Source organism: Rhinatrema bivittatum, chromosome 4, assembly GCF_901001135.1.
Source record: "Rhinatrema bivittatum chromosome 4, aRhiBiv1.1, whole genome shotgun sequence".
Lineage (NCBI taxonomy): Eukaryota > Metazoa > Chordata > Amphibia > Gymnophiona > Rhinatrematidae > Rhinatrema > Rhinatrema bivittatum.
In genome coordinates this window covers 152,182,110-152,195,223 of record NC_042618.1, presented here as the reverse complement: position 1 = coordinate 152,195,223, position 13,114 = coordinate 152,182,110, and the positions used below count along the sequence as shown (strand labels likewise).

At 43.0% G+C, this 13,114-nt stretch overlaps 1 protein-coding gene across 1 annotated transcript in view; it reads right to left on the bottom strand.

The window, feature by feature from the left end:
* HECTD1 (HECT domain E3 ubiquitin protein ligase 1) overlaps positions 1-13,114 on the bottom strand; it is a 345,856-nt gene that overhangs the window by 49,761 nt on the left and 282,981 nt on the right. Inside the window, 6 exon segments of the mRNA XM_029598986.1 lie at positions 2,924-3,051; positions 4,225-4,310; positions 6,975-7,185; positions 7,660-7,842; positions 8,112-8,147; positions 8,149-8,167. Of these exon segments, the coding sequence (XP_029454846.1) occupies positions 2,924-3,051; positions 4,225-4,310; positions 6,975-7,185; positions 7,660-7,842; positions 8,112-8,147; positions 8,149-8,167 (663 nt within the window).

Genomic DNA, 13,114 nt, shown 5'->3' with positions numbered 1-13,114 from the left:
TGCAGAACCTGAGGAACCTCTGATAAAACGGCTGTATGCCGATATGGAGATAAGCTTCCGTGAGGTCTAAAGAGGCCAGAAACATGCCTGGCCGAACTGAGGCGACAACTGAGCGAATAGTCTCCATTTTGAAACGCAGTATCCGAAGACACCTGTTGACACTTTTTAATCCAATATCGGTCTGAATGTTCCCTCCTTTTTCGGGACTATGAAGTAAATGGAGTAGCGAACCCTGCACTGTTGCTTGGCTGGCACCGGAACTATGGCCCCCAAGTCCCTTAGGCGCTGCAGAGTTCCTTGCACCGCCTCTCGCTTTTCTCGATACTTGCAGGGGAAGATGAGGAACTTGTCTGCCGGAGTCTGTACAAAATCTAAAGCGTAGCCTTGACTTATCACGGTGAGGACCCACTGATCCGACTTTATTTTGGTCCATTCCTCGAAGAATAGTGACAGTCTGGCTCCCACGTTCGGAACTGGGTGAGAAACCTGAAGAGAGGAATGGACCGGATGTATCTGATTGTGAGGTCTTAAGTCCTGCCCCCGATTGAGGGTTACTTTGTTTGCCGAACCACCTGCCGCGAAAAGGACTGAGGCCAAGAAGGCTGTCTGGATGAACTTGTGCGGTAAGACGACCTGGAAGACCTCGCTGGACGAGACCTTCTGGTCCCCCGGAACCGAGATCTAGAGGAAAACGAGCCCCGAGACCAAGGCCTGTCCTCCGGAAGTTTAAAAGCCTTTTCTCTCCTAGCAATAGCATCATATCATCCAACTCCTTGCCAAACAACAACTTCCCTTTGAAGGGTAAGGAACCCAGATGGGCCTTGGAAGAACTGTCCGCCGCCCAATTCCTGAGCCAAAGGAGATGGCGTGCTGTAACCGCGGAGACCATGGACCTGGCCAATGTGTGCAGGAGATCATACAACGCATCCGCGCTGTAAGCAATCACCGCCTCCAGATGGTTTGCCTGAGCAGCTTCTCCTTCCGAGAGATCGGCATTGGCCTGGAGTTGTTGAGCCCAGTGAAGGCCTACCCACAGTGCAAAGTTACTGCATATCTCTGCGTGGACACCCAGCGCAGACACCTCAAAGACCTCCTTGAGCTGAAGCTCCAGCTTCCTGTCCTGCAAGTCCTTAAGAGCGTAGCCCCTGTAAATGGAATCGTGGACCTCTTTGTCACAGCCGACACCGCTGCATCCACCCTAGGAAGACGAAGAAGTTCCAAAGCGTCCTCTGGGAGAGGATACAGCTTGTCCATAGCCTTGCTTACTTTCAGACCCAAATCCGGTGTGTCCCATTCCCAGAAAAGGAAATCCGTCACCGAGAAGTGGAAAGGGAAAGCCACCGTAGGTCCCCTGAGGCCTAATAAGACCGGATCCATAGCTCCCAGACAGGACTCTGCCAGCGGAGCTTCTATTCCTAGCTCCTGCAGAATGGCTGGGATGAGCGGTGCCAGCTCATCCTTCTTGAAGAGACGTACCACCCATGGGTCGTCCCCTTCCATCGCCTGCACTCCTTTGCTGGCACCTGGCTGTGCCGGAACCTCCGCATCTGCCTCATCGGGCCCCCTCAGGGGCCTTACCTGCGGGTCCGTCTCGGCCTGAGACTTGGAATCCATGTCCGTCCCCGGTGGGGCGGACCGTAATGGTCGCTTCTCCCTTGGCGTGTCCAAGTCCCCCCGGGACTTATGCCTTTTGCGTCTCTCCTGGGATTTCGGCTGTAGCCCCAGCTTCCCAGGGGCCAGCTTTCTTGGCCTTAAAAACTTTGTGCATAAGTAGCACAAATTCAGAAGAAAAAGAAGATTCTGATGATGAAGAGTCCCCCGGGATATCTTCCTGTAAGGGAGAGACTGCCCCCGCAGGAGCGCTCCCCCTGGTGGGAGCTGTTGTGGGGAAAGCGCAGGGGGCAGAGTCCCCTCCCCCAGCTCTGACCGCATGGCTGTCCGGAAGGAGCTCAAAATGGCCGCCGTTCCCGGGCTCAGCGGGAATGGATCATCAGGCCCTGTATCACCCGGTCCAGCACACGCCGATGAACGCGGCGCCCGAATCCAGCCCCCCCGACCGGGATCGGAAACACCTTCGCCGCCCTGCACGCAGCCAGAACACAGGCCCTCGCACGAAAGACGCACGCGCGGCACGATGACCGCCAGGGCATCCTCCCCCCCAGCGCCGCTCGCAAACCTGAATCTGAAAATCAAACAAGCAATGAGAAACGACGGCAGTGGAGAATCGGCGCACAGACAAAAACAAAAAACAGTTTCCTTTTTTTTTTTTTTTGAAGGAGAAAAACTTGCCGTTTGCTATCCCTGGTCCTGGATGTTCCGTTCCAGTGGAGGGTGAGTGAGCCGGGTTCCCCGGTATCACCCCCGAGGCTGGTAACCGGATGGGGCCGGGTCCTCGACCAGGGGGGATGGTCCCCTCAGAACCTTCCAACCCCCTGGGAGGCTGTCAGCGATGAGGGACAGGAAATTCTAAATTTTTTTTTTTTAACTTTAAAGAATAATCCAATCTAAGCCAAAACAGATCTTGATTAAATACTAAAAACTACATAATCAGGAATCCCCAGAGACTGTGGGTTTAGCACCTGCACCATCTGCTGGAGACAGAGTAAGACTGAGAGGCTGTGGGTGGCTCCCTGGTATATGTGGCAGAGCCCGACAAATCTTGCTCTGTCTCCATCTGCTGGTGTGGAGGCAAAACCCAGGTGTCTGGACTGATCCGGGTACGTACAGGGAATCAGTAATTGCTTATAACAAAGTAATACTTTGTGCTCCAAAACAAATGTGAAGTGTTTTTTAAGCCTTCATTATGGCATTGGCTCCCACCCCCATTTGTTATTAACAGGGAAAGTGTGCTATTGACAGCACAACAGAAGACAGAAAACTCTTGTACCCAGTATTAAAGGATTAAATGTAGTGGGGGTCTCACCTTGAGGCTCCAAATGCTGTGCAAGTAAAATAGAGCTGCCTGGTTTCAAATGGGATTAGGAAAGGACATTTGCTGGTTAACTGTTCACACCAATCGGGTAAGGCTCCGCTTGCCAGTGCCAGTGGCTCCTGAAATGCAACACAGATCATTATCCAAATGTACAAACTTGCATTACATTTTTTAGCTGTAGCCCAAAGCTAACAACAAATTACAAGACCAAATGAAAAATCAGACACTTAAGAAAATCTGCAGCCTAAATAAAGATTATCAAATTTTTTTTTTTACACCCTACCAGTTTGTCTGTCATCCATTCTGTAAGACTCCTCACATTCTAACTCATCTTTCCTTCATCTCCAAGCTGTCTCCTCTATTTTCCTCCCTTCTCTCAGTTAATCAATTTTAACACTCTGTTGCATTTGTGGCACTTATCAAAGAGGAGCAGCAGCGACTAATATGAAGTGAGAATAAAGCAGTGTTTCCCAAACTTTTCAGGCCCAAGGCAACCTACATTAACAAAAATGTTGTGTGGCACAGCAAATTTGGAAACGACTGAAAGCTCCATTAGTCTTTCTTTCAAAGTTTAAGACAAAGGGAAGAGAGCTTCACTGCTGCTAATCCCAACACTCAGTCGAGTGAATCATATTCAGTGCTCAGGGCATGCTCTCCCCATCTCACTCAGGCAGATACAATAATCTGAGTGTTAAGAAAATGTGCATAGGTTTTCAGCACACTTTTAATGCTCAGATTAACATTTTTTTAAACTCCCAATGCAGTAAGATAATGCTATGTAAATGTATCAGGAGTTTAAAATGCACAAAAACTGTAATATGTGCATTGGGCAGAGGCCAAACACATTTTAATTTGGGAAGCTGGAGGGGGGAGAGAAGGTATCTCTGACAGGCCCTAAGTGATGGCAGCTGCCGCCACTTAGCCGGATAAATATTGTTTTAGCCGGGTATCTGGCAGGTGGTCATCCGTCACAGATGGCCTCCCTCTCCCCATGTTTTAGAGGTTTTAGGTGCCAACTTTGTTGCATTTGTGGCACTTACCAGTATGACTCAACGTTGGTCACCAAATGAACCAAGCAAGGAAGTCAAGTCTCCAAAATGTCTTCATTGTTATCTCTCTCTTTTCCATTAAAATCTAAATATAACTTTTACTTATTCTATGTAGTCTGAAGAACTGAGACACCTAAAAGTCACTAAGACTTGAGTGAAACTGATCTAGCAGTTCTATCTCATTTTCCCTTTGTAAATCTGAATGGCTCATTAATCCATGCATCTAAAGCACAATATACTTACCTCTATTTGTTGTAGAATTTTAGTAGTGATTTTCTTACTCGTGAATTCATCTGCTGGAACGTTAAACTGAAGCTGCTCATCTCCTTCTGCAAATATAAAGAGAACTTAAAACTTTTTCAGGTTGTGTGTGTACCTGTGCATGTAATGCAGCACTAGGGCTAGAGGAGGGAGGCCAGAGTTAATCAGGTAAATGGACCACTTAAAAGCAGAAAGGCAACACACCTAGTTTTAGGTGTTCGGACTAACAGTTTTCCATCTGTTATTTACAATTTTATTGTACAATTTTAAAAATGGCTCCTTCATGAAGGTCATTCTCTAATCATCTGTACAGTATTTACACTTAAGCAGGAGTAATTTTCTACTAGGTCTCTCACCTGGCATTTTTTTTTTGTATTGTATTGCTTCCTCTTCCCCATTGGGAAAATGTGAAAGATGGAGGCTGCCACTGGTTCCAACCCAGTAATTTTTTTAATTTATTTAAGAACATGACCACTGTACTTATGGCTTTTTAATAATAAATACAGATGGAAATCAAGTCAGTTTCATCTGTATTTATATTTTATCCAGTCAATAAAAAAAAAAAAGGGCAGAAGTGCATCTGAGGGAAATAATAGCAAAGCACTCAAAAAAGATACAGTTGTACTGGAGAAGGTTCAGAGAAGGGCAACCAAAATGATAAAGGGGGTGGAACAGCTCCCCTATGAGGAAAGGCTGAAGAGGTTAGGGCTGTTCAGCTTGGAGAAGAGATGGCTGATAGAGGTCTATAAAATCATCAGAGGTCTAGAATGGGTAAATGTGACTCGGTTATTTTCTCTGTCGGATAATAGAAGGAATAGGGGGCACTCCATGAAGTCAGCAAGTAGCATATTTAAAACTAATCGGAGAAAGTTATTTTTCATGCAATGCACAATTAAGCTCTGGAATTTGTTGCTAGAGGATGTGGTTAGTGCAGTTAGTGTAGCTGGTTTTAAAAAAGGTTTGGATAAGTTCTTGGAGGAGAAGTCCATTAACTGTTATTATGCAAGCTGACTTAGGGAATATTCACTGCTATTACTGGCATTAGTAGCATGGGATCTACTTAATGTTTGGGTACTTGCAACCTGGATTGACCACTGTTGAAAACAGGATGCTGGGTTTGATGGACCCTTGGTCTGACCCAGTATGGCAAGTTCTTATGTTGACACCTTACCTACTGGGGCATCACAATTTTCAAGGGAAGGGTATATGGGAAGGCAATTTTTAGATAGCCCAAATGGCTGCAAAGTTCGTGGGTATTTTGTTACCACAGACCTTTATAGCTAATTTTTAAAGGGAAACTACTGCTGATGCCACTGACATGAACAGTTTGCACAGGGATCATTTCGCACTATGTAGGCTCACACAGTGAGTAATAGCAAGATGGAAAATCAAATCCAAACTCTAAGGAGGTAATTTTCAAAAGGATTTACAAGCTTAAAACTGTGTTTTACATATGTAAATGCACTTTAAACACGTAAGTAGACTTTTGAACATTGCTAGAATATATGCCATTGAATTATTAAGTGCATTAACGTGAGTAAAACGTAACACGGGTAAATGGACTTTTGAAAATTGCTTCTATAGTATGTTGCATTTACATGTGAAACTCCTTTGAAAATTACCTCATAAAATTTCAGTAAAATGAACAAAGGAAAAGTAAAAACTAAAACTGGGTTTTAGATCACAAATGTATTGGCTCTTGTGTAAAATATCTTTCAAGAGACAAAGAAGAAATAAATGTGAAAAAAGGAAAAGAAAAAAAACAGCTTAAAAAAATAAATCAATGCAGAAACATAAATGGAAATACAGTGCAGACCAGTGAGAAGCCAGGGAATAGTACTGGATACCATTCACAATCTCACTGGCAGAGTGAATTGTGATCTTGGTACTTAGTGTATGGTAGTAATAGCACAGGATACGGATAACAAAGAGCCCTGACAAACGGTAACAAGTCAGGTAAAAACTTGGAAACTCAAGGTGCTCTCTGGTTCCAGTGGGTTAAAAGTAAGTAAATGGAGCCAAATGTCACAAGCTGAAGGAGAAGTTCCTAAAGGAAGTCAGGGTAATCTTAGCAAGTTTAACCTGCCACAAAGAGAATCATCCTGCTTCTAGAAAATGACAAAGTATAACTTTTAATTCTCTTTTCCCCTTAGAGCATAATAGGACTACTTATCAGTTAATCACTAGGACCTGTCTGCTGATAAATGGGTCAATGAAGCCTACTTTGGAAGACTAAAATAGTGCAAGGAAATGTTTTTGTGTTTAGTTACTGGCAGGTACTTTTTCAGGTCCTGCTGCCTTCCTCTAATCAGAGCTCCAGGGGCTGATTGTCTCCTTCCATTTCATCAGCACAACACAAGCTGAGTGTGGGCAAAATGGGAGGTAAGTACATAATAGCCACTTTTATTTTACCTTTTGCTAGCATAGCACTACTACAGCAGAAGTATGCTGAGAATAGGAGTACATTAAATATCATCACAATCTTCATGAAGTGACTGGACCAGTGGGCGGGAGTGATCTGTGACACACTTAATACCATAGCTAGTCCCAATGATTCAGCAGGACTGCCAAGGAGCTGCTTAAAAGAATTTCAACAAGACCATTCAGTGTAAGCATTTCAGCTCAATAGAGGTACTTCTATAACATTAGGTAACAGATAAAGAGTGCATTTGTTGACAAGAAAGCGTAATTAGCATTTTTTCTAGCTGTCATTGCACAAGGAAGCCAGTTACCTTCTTGCGCAGTTCGGGTTGAATAAGGGTCACTTGCAACTATATACAGAATACGCAAGAGCTGCAGGACATCTTCTACTCCACAGGAGTTCTGCCCGCTACCAGCCTTGGCCTGAGGCTGCTCTCGAACCAGACTGAGAATGTCCGCATTCTGAAGCGTAGAGAGAGCTCCCTGGTTCAGCCCAGATTTGGATCCATTCTCACAAAAATCCTGCAGAAAGCAGTCCTGCAATTAACTCTGTGGCAAGCATCATCATATTCAAGACATTTTACTGCATAATGCAATAAAAGTAATTTACTGCCAGAAAAACGATATGGCTTATATTCTGCTTTAGATACTTTCTATTAACACAGTTAAAAGTATTACCAAAAAACTGTGAATTGCCCAGAAGACCAAAAAATGATCTTTAATGTCCACTTAAAATGCATGTAGAAATACCAAACAAAGGAAAGAACAACAACAAAAAAAAAAATTCAAAGGAGTGGAATCAGACTATCTACTGTTAGTGTCAAAAGGTCACAAGACAATACACTACTAGAAATAATGGCACATTAAGATTTTTGTTACTTAGTATTATCACACAAGCATTTCATTTCCCATCCCTTCTCCCCATCCTCCTCGCGAACCTTCAAAGCTGCACAAAGCCATTCCCAAGGAAACGAATGCCTGGAGGCGAACATATACCTTGTATGCAGCTATGAGCTGGGAACAATTTCTGTTTTTCCTAATACTTTTATTAGTGCCGGTTAATTTCCAGTGGCGCAGGAAAGCCGAGTCTGCATTCTTCTGCAGGTAGGTTATCAAGTCACTCTTTGGTAATTCATCAGTGCCAAGGTACTGTTCCACATGCTCTATAGACCAGCAACCCTACAACAGGAAGAACCAAATGTTGGTCTTTCCTGATTGTAAAGTCTCAAAAATGTCACATGCATTAACACTCAGATTTTAGGATCATGCATTTTAACAGTTCTCAGTTCACATCCATTTTGTTGTATTCAAGAATACTAGGTTAGTGTGATTTAAACAAAAAAAAAGGTTGCGTCTTGCAAACAGCAGCAATCTTTTTGCTATCGCTTTCCTGCATAACAGCCATATAAACACAAGGACGACTATAAATACATCATAATGGTACTTACCACTTTCTCCTTGTCTTTCTCTTTGTCGGAGTCCTTTCATTTCTCTATACATGATCCTAAAAGGCAAAAAAAATGGTTGGGTTTTAGATTGATTTTAACATTTACAAACTCTTCAAAATACAACATACATACCTAAATTTGCAAAGTTAATGATGTTACACTGCTAAACAACCCATTTCACTCTATGTAAAATGGAAATATTTATAAGGCAACTATCGTACTTCCTGCTAAAACACCTTCCCCAAATCCTATCAAAATGTTAAAGTTTTAAGACTAAAACCAATGCACAAAGCAGAGGCCAAAACCATCATCTTCAATACTAAGACAGCGCAGTATTAGTGCATGGTCTCTTCTCAGCAATGGCTTACAGCAGCAGGTTTTGGCTACTACTTAAGTCAAATCTTCTGTGCTGAAAATGAGGGCATAACCCTGCTAAGGAATAAAAATACTAATCACTTTCAAGAACTGCACCCATCTTTAAGAGGAGGATGTCAGTGGAGTCAAGATGTTGAATGGTGTGATTAGGTGAGTGGCTGGTTCAAAGAAGCATTGTCACCCTAACACAGAGTACACTAAGAGAGATGAGACATGAAATGCAATTTTGGTGGCACAGAACACTATAATAAACTTCTGATTAAATAAGCTTGCTGCATCTAACAGTTTGACTTTCTAAAACTCGCAGCTGAATGGCAGATGGTGATATAGTGTATAATGTAGATTTTATAAGTGACATGACTAAATAAGTCACATGACAATGATCTGGTTACCTCCTGAAAAGCATAAACAAAAATATGCCAGTAAAACTTCATTTAAGAGATGTCTGTTTTATTTCACATAAGGAACTTAACACAGTTGGGACTACTGACAAAAGGGTAAAATCATTTTGAAACCTACACGCCCCCTTTGACAAAATGTTCATAATTGAGAATTTTTACGTATGACAGACTGAAAGGAGAGAAATGTGTTACTAAGCAGTCACTACTTTCCTGCAGCAGTTCTCAAGAGTAGATTCTGCAGTTAGAAAATTGTGTGATAACATTTCTGAAATTCTGTGATAATTCTTCAGCACATTTGCGTATTAAATAATGTACGTTTATATTGCTTAATAAAATCATCAACACAAAGGTTGCCAATGTGCCGGTATTCTTTGATATGCTCGTAACAACAATCATAGTTATTTCGAGTGAACAAGGGAAAGCTATGCTGCCGCCTACGATTGTTGCTGATGATTATATGAGAAACAGAGGTATCGCTATAAGTTTTCCAAGCCAATTCAATAACCATTTTACGCACAGCCTTTTTTAGACTTGGATTTTTTCACCAATACACGAATTGAGTTGAGCCCCTGATGTAGCCCCATTGTAAGAGGGCGAAACTCGGCCAGAGTTGGGCACTGTTCACATACTCGTGTTATCATTCAATAAAGAAATCCATTTTGGACATCTGGCTGCTTATCCTGTTTTGTTGCCTTCATATGGCTGTGAAATTGAGGGAGACATGAGATCCAGACTACTAGTCATCCAAGCTTACTGAGGTACAACATAACGCTAAATTAAATATACTTTCTCCCCAACAATCCATAAAAGAAGGGCAACAGAGGTGATCAAATTTGCAGAAAACACAAAATGATTCAAAGTTGTTAGATCACGAGTCAATTGTGAGGAACTGCAAGAGGGCCGTAGGAAACTGGGAGACTGGACATCTAAATGGCAAATTAAATTTAATGTGAACAAGTGCAAAGAGATGCATATAGGGAAGAATAATCCAAACAACAGGAAGACAATGCTGGGTTCAATATGAGGAGTCACCGTCCAGGAAAAGAACTTTGGAATCATTGTGGACAATACTTTGAAATCCTCTGCCCTGTATGTGATAAAGCTGTCCAAAAAGCAAACAAAAAGCCGCAGTATTTTTCCCCCAAGGGAAAATAGGGGCAAAGGGTAGGCAGCACCATTTTGGACAATGAAACTGCCTGGGCCCAGAGGGCACTCCAGGCCCCCACTGCCCCACCAATTAGAGATAAAGAGGGTCTGGAGACAGGGATGGGGAGGTTGGAACAATGCCACAAGTACAAAAAAAGTTTATTTTTAAAACTGACCACCTTCAAGGGCAGCTGGTGGGGGGCCGGGGCGTCAAGGGGATCTAAGCAAACTCCCAAGTGTTTTATTAGCTTGGGTGGCATCCATGGGACTGAGCAGCCCCTTTAAGACTAGGCTGGGTCTGCCTTGGGACGTGTTTTAATGTCCCAAGGCATCCTCGTGAAATTAAAACTCTGGTGTTGTTAATTTCAAGTCATATAACACGGCTTACAAAATTGTCGGCAAGCCACATTATTTGATTTTCATATTTTCAGATAGTAAGGAGTCCATTAGCCTACATAGCATGCTAACAAGCTCATTTAAATATTTGCGGTGCTGGGCCTACAATAATGCAAAGTAATTGAAATAACTTGCATTATCACTGTGTTAGGCCATTTATTGTATGAAGAACACTTTCGCACATTAAATGGCCTAATGCGGCTTAGTGAATGAGGTCCAATGTTGGATATTTAGTCCTGGGGGAATACTGCGCTACTGCAGAGCACAGAATTTGTGCAGAATTCTGCTCCTTCCCTGAATTTGGCGGGCCCCAGCATGCCATGAGTGGAGCCTGTCCTGCTCGTGGTGAAGTTGAAGCAGGCCCCGGCGAGCTGTGAACAAGGGCTGTCCTGTTCACGGCAAAGGAGTAGGCCCTGGCATGCCACGAGCAAAAGCCATCACACTTACGGCAAAGTTAAAGCAGGCTCCAGCAAGCTGCAAGTGAAGGCCGTCCCACAAGCGGCAAAAGAGCAAGCCCCAGCATGCCATGAACGGAGCCCATCCCACTCATGGCAAAGATGAAGCAGGCCCCAGCATGCCATGAGCGAAGATTGTCCCACTCGTGGCAAAGATGGAGCAGGACCCAGTGAGAGTGTGAATGTGTGTATATGTAAGACTGCAAGCCTGGGGGTGAGAGAACATGTGTGAGGGTGCTGGGTGTGGGTGCCAGAGAGAGGGAGCCTATATGAGGCGATTGTGAAGGAGTGCATTTGTTTGAGAGAGACTGGGATTGTGTGTGAGGTACTTGTTTGATTGTTTGTGAAAGAGTGAGCCTGTGAGAGAGTGACAGAGGGAGCCTGAATGAGGGTGTGTGTGTGAGAGAGAGAGTGACAGAGGGAGCCTGTGTAAGAGGCAGTACTGGGAGTGGAGATAGAGTGGAAGGGATTGAGCCTAGATGGGGAGGGGAGAGATAGTGGCAGGTGGAGAGTTGGGACCTGAGAGGGCAAAGTGAAAGGAGACTGGCCAGGTGAGTAGAGAGAAAGGGTGTAAGAGATTCTCTTACAGTGATTCTATGGAAATTCTACTCAAAATATTTAAAACTCAGCATCTTTAAATAACTTATTTCTGTATTACATTTTAAATTAATTGGTCAAAATAACAATATACAAAGTATGCAGAATTTTAAGTTTTTATTTGCAGAATTTTAAATTTTTTGCACACAATTTCTCCAGAAGTAGGTATTATTAGGAAAGCAATGGAAAATAAAATGGAAGATGATATAATGCCTTTGTATCGATTCATTGTGCAACTGAATCTCGTGTACTGTGTGCAGTACTAGTTACCTCCATCTAAAAATGATAAAATGGAACTTGAAAAAATACAAAGAGGATAACCAAAATGATAAAGAAAATGAGCTACATCACTGATGGCACCAAGTCAGGTTTTACTTCTCTCAAAGCTCAGAAAGTTTAACTTCACTTTCTGAGCATGCACTGAAATTCCTGCACTAGGGTCACTGTGTGTCCTTTCCTCAGTCTGTTTTTGTAACTTCTCAGTCAGACAGCTTCTCTCTCCAACACATCACTATAATAAATCACAATTTTAAGTTCAAATATTCACCTTTTGAGATGTCTGGCAAGATCGAGAAAGGGCAAAAGTCTTTTTAAAGCTTGTGACAAATGTCAAAATAAAATGGCAATTTCTGATTTCCATTACATCTGTCCTAGTTGTCTCAGACCAGACCATGATATGGCAAATTGTGGCTCCCTCTGACAGAATGTCCCCGTGGGCACTTGCTTTCCATAACTTCAGGCTCAAATACAAGATTTCCAGCTCACTGGAGCAGGGTAAAATAAAAGCATCATCCCATCACAGAAAAAAGCACCAATTGGAATCATCATTGCCAAAGAGTCATCACAAAGAGACCTCTGTGCCCTCAGTGGTAAAGAATCATTGCTGCACAGACATCAGTTTTGAAGCATAATGGTGCCAAAGCGTCGATACAGAAGCATCACAAAACTGAACTATCAGCACCAAAACATCAAGATGCCAATGAGCTGGCACCAAAGCATCACGCTGACAAGGGATCAATGCTGAACATATACATAGTAACATGCATAGTAACATAGTAATGACAGCAGATGAAAACCAAATGGTCCATCCAGTCTGCTCAGCCAGTTGCTCTTGGTAGTAACTGCTGCTCCATGCAAGTTACCCCAATGCTTTCTGTTAAGATTAGTAATTGCTCAACTCTGTAGATTACCTCCATGCACCCCTTTCTTCATTTCCAACATCTAGCTTCTAGGGATCTATAGTGTTCTTCCTAGGCTTTTTTGAATTCATTTACTGTTTTGGTCGTCACCAGCTCTTCTGGGAGGGCGTTCCAGACATCTATCACCCTCTCTCCGTGAAGAAATATTTTCTGATGTTGGTTCTGATTTATCCCCCCTGAAGTTTCATTTCATGACCCCTAGTTCTACAGTTTCTGTAACATCAAAGGGAGCTGTCAATGCAAAAACATGGTGCCGAAGCATCTTCCAGTGAGACTAATAGTTTGAAAAAATAAAATAAAATAAAAAATTCAGCGGCACCGAACAACAGTTAAGGATCACCACTGGCACTAGAAGCAGAAGTAAAACCTCCCATGAGTAGTAAACACCCATTGCTGTCTTTGTGAGAATGCCATTTTTTGTGCAAAGGCTATGG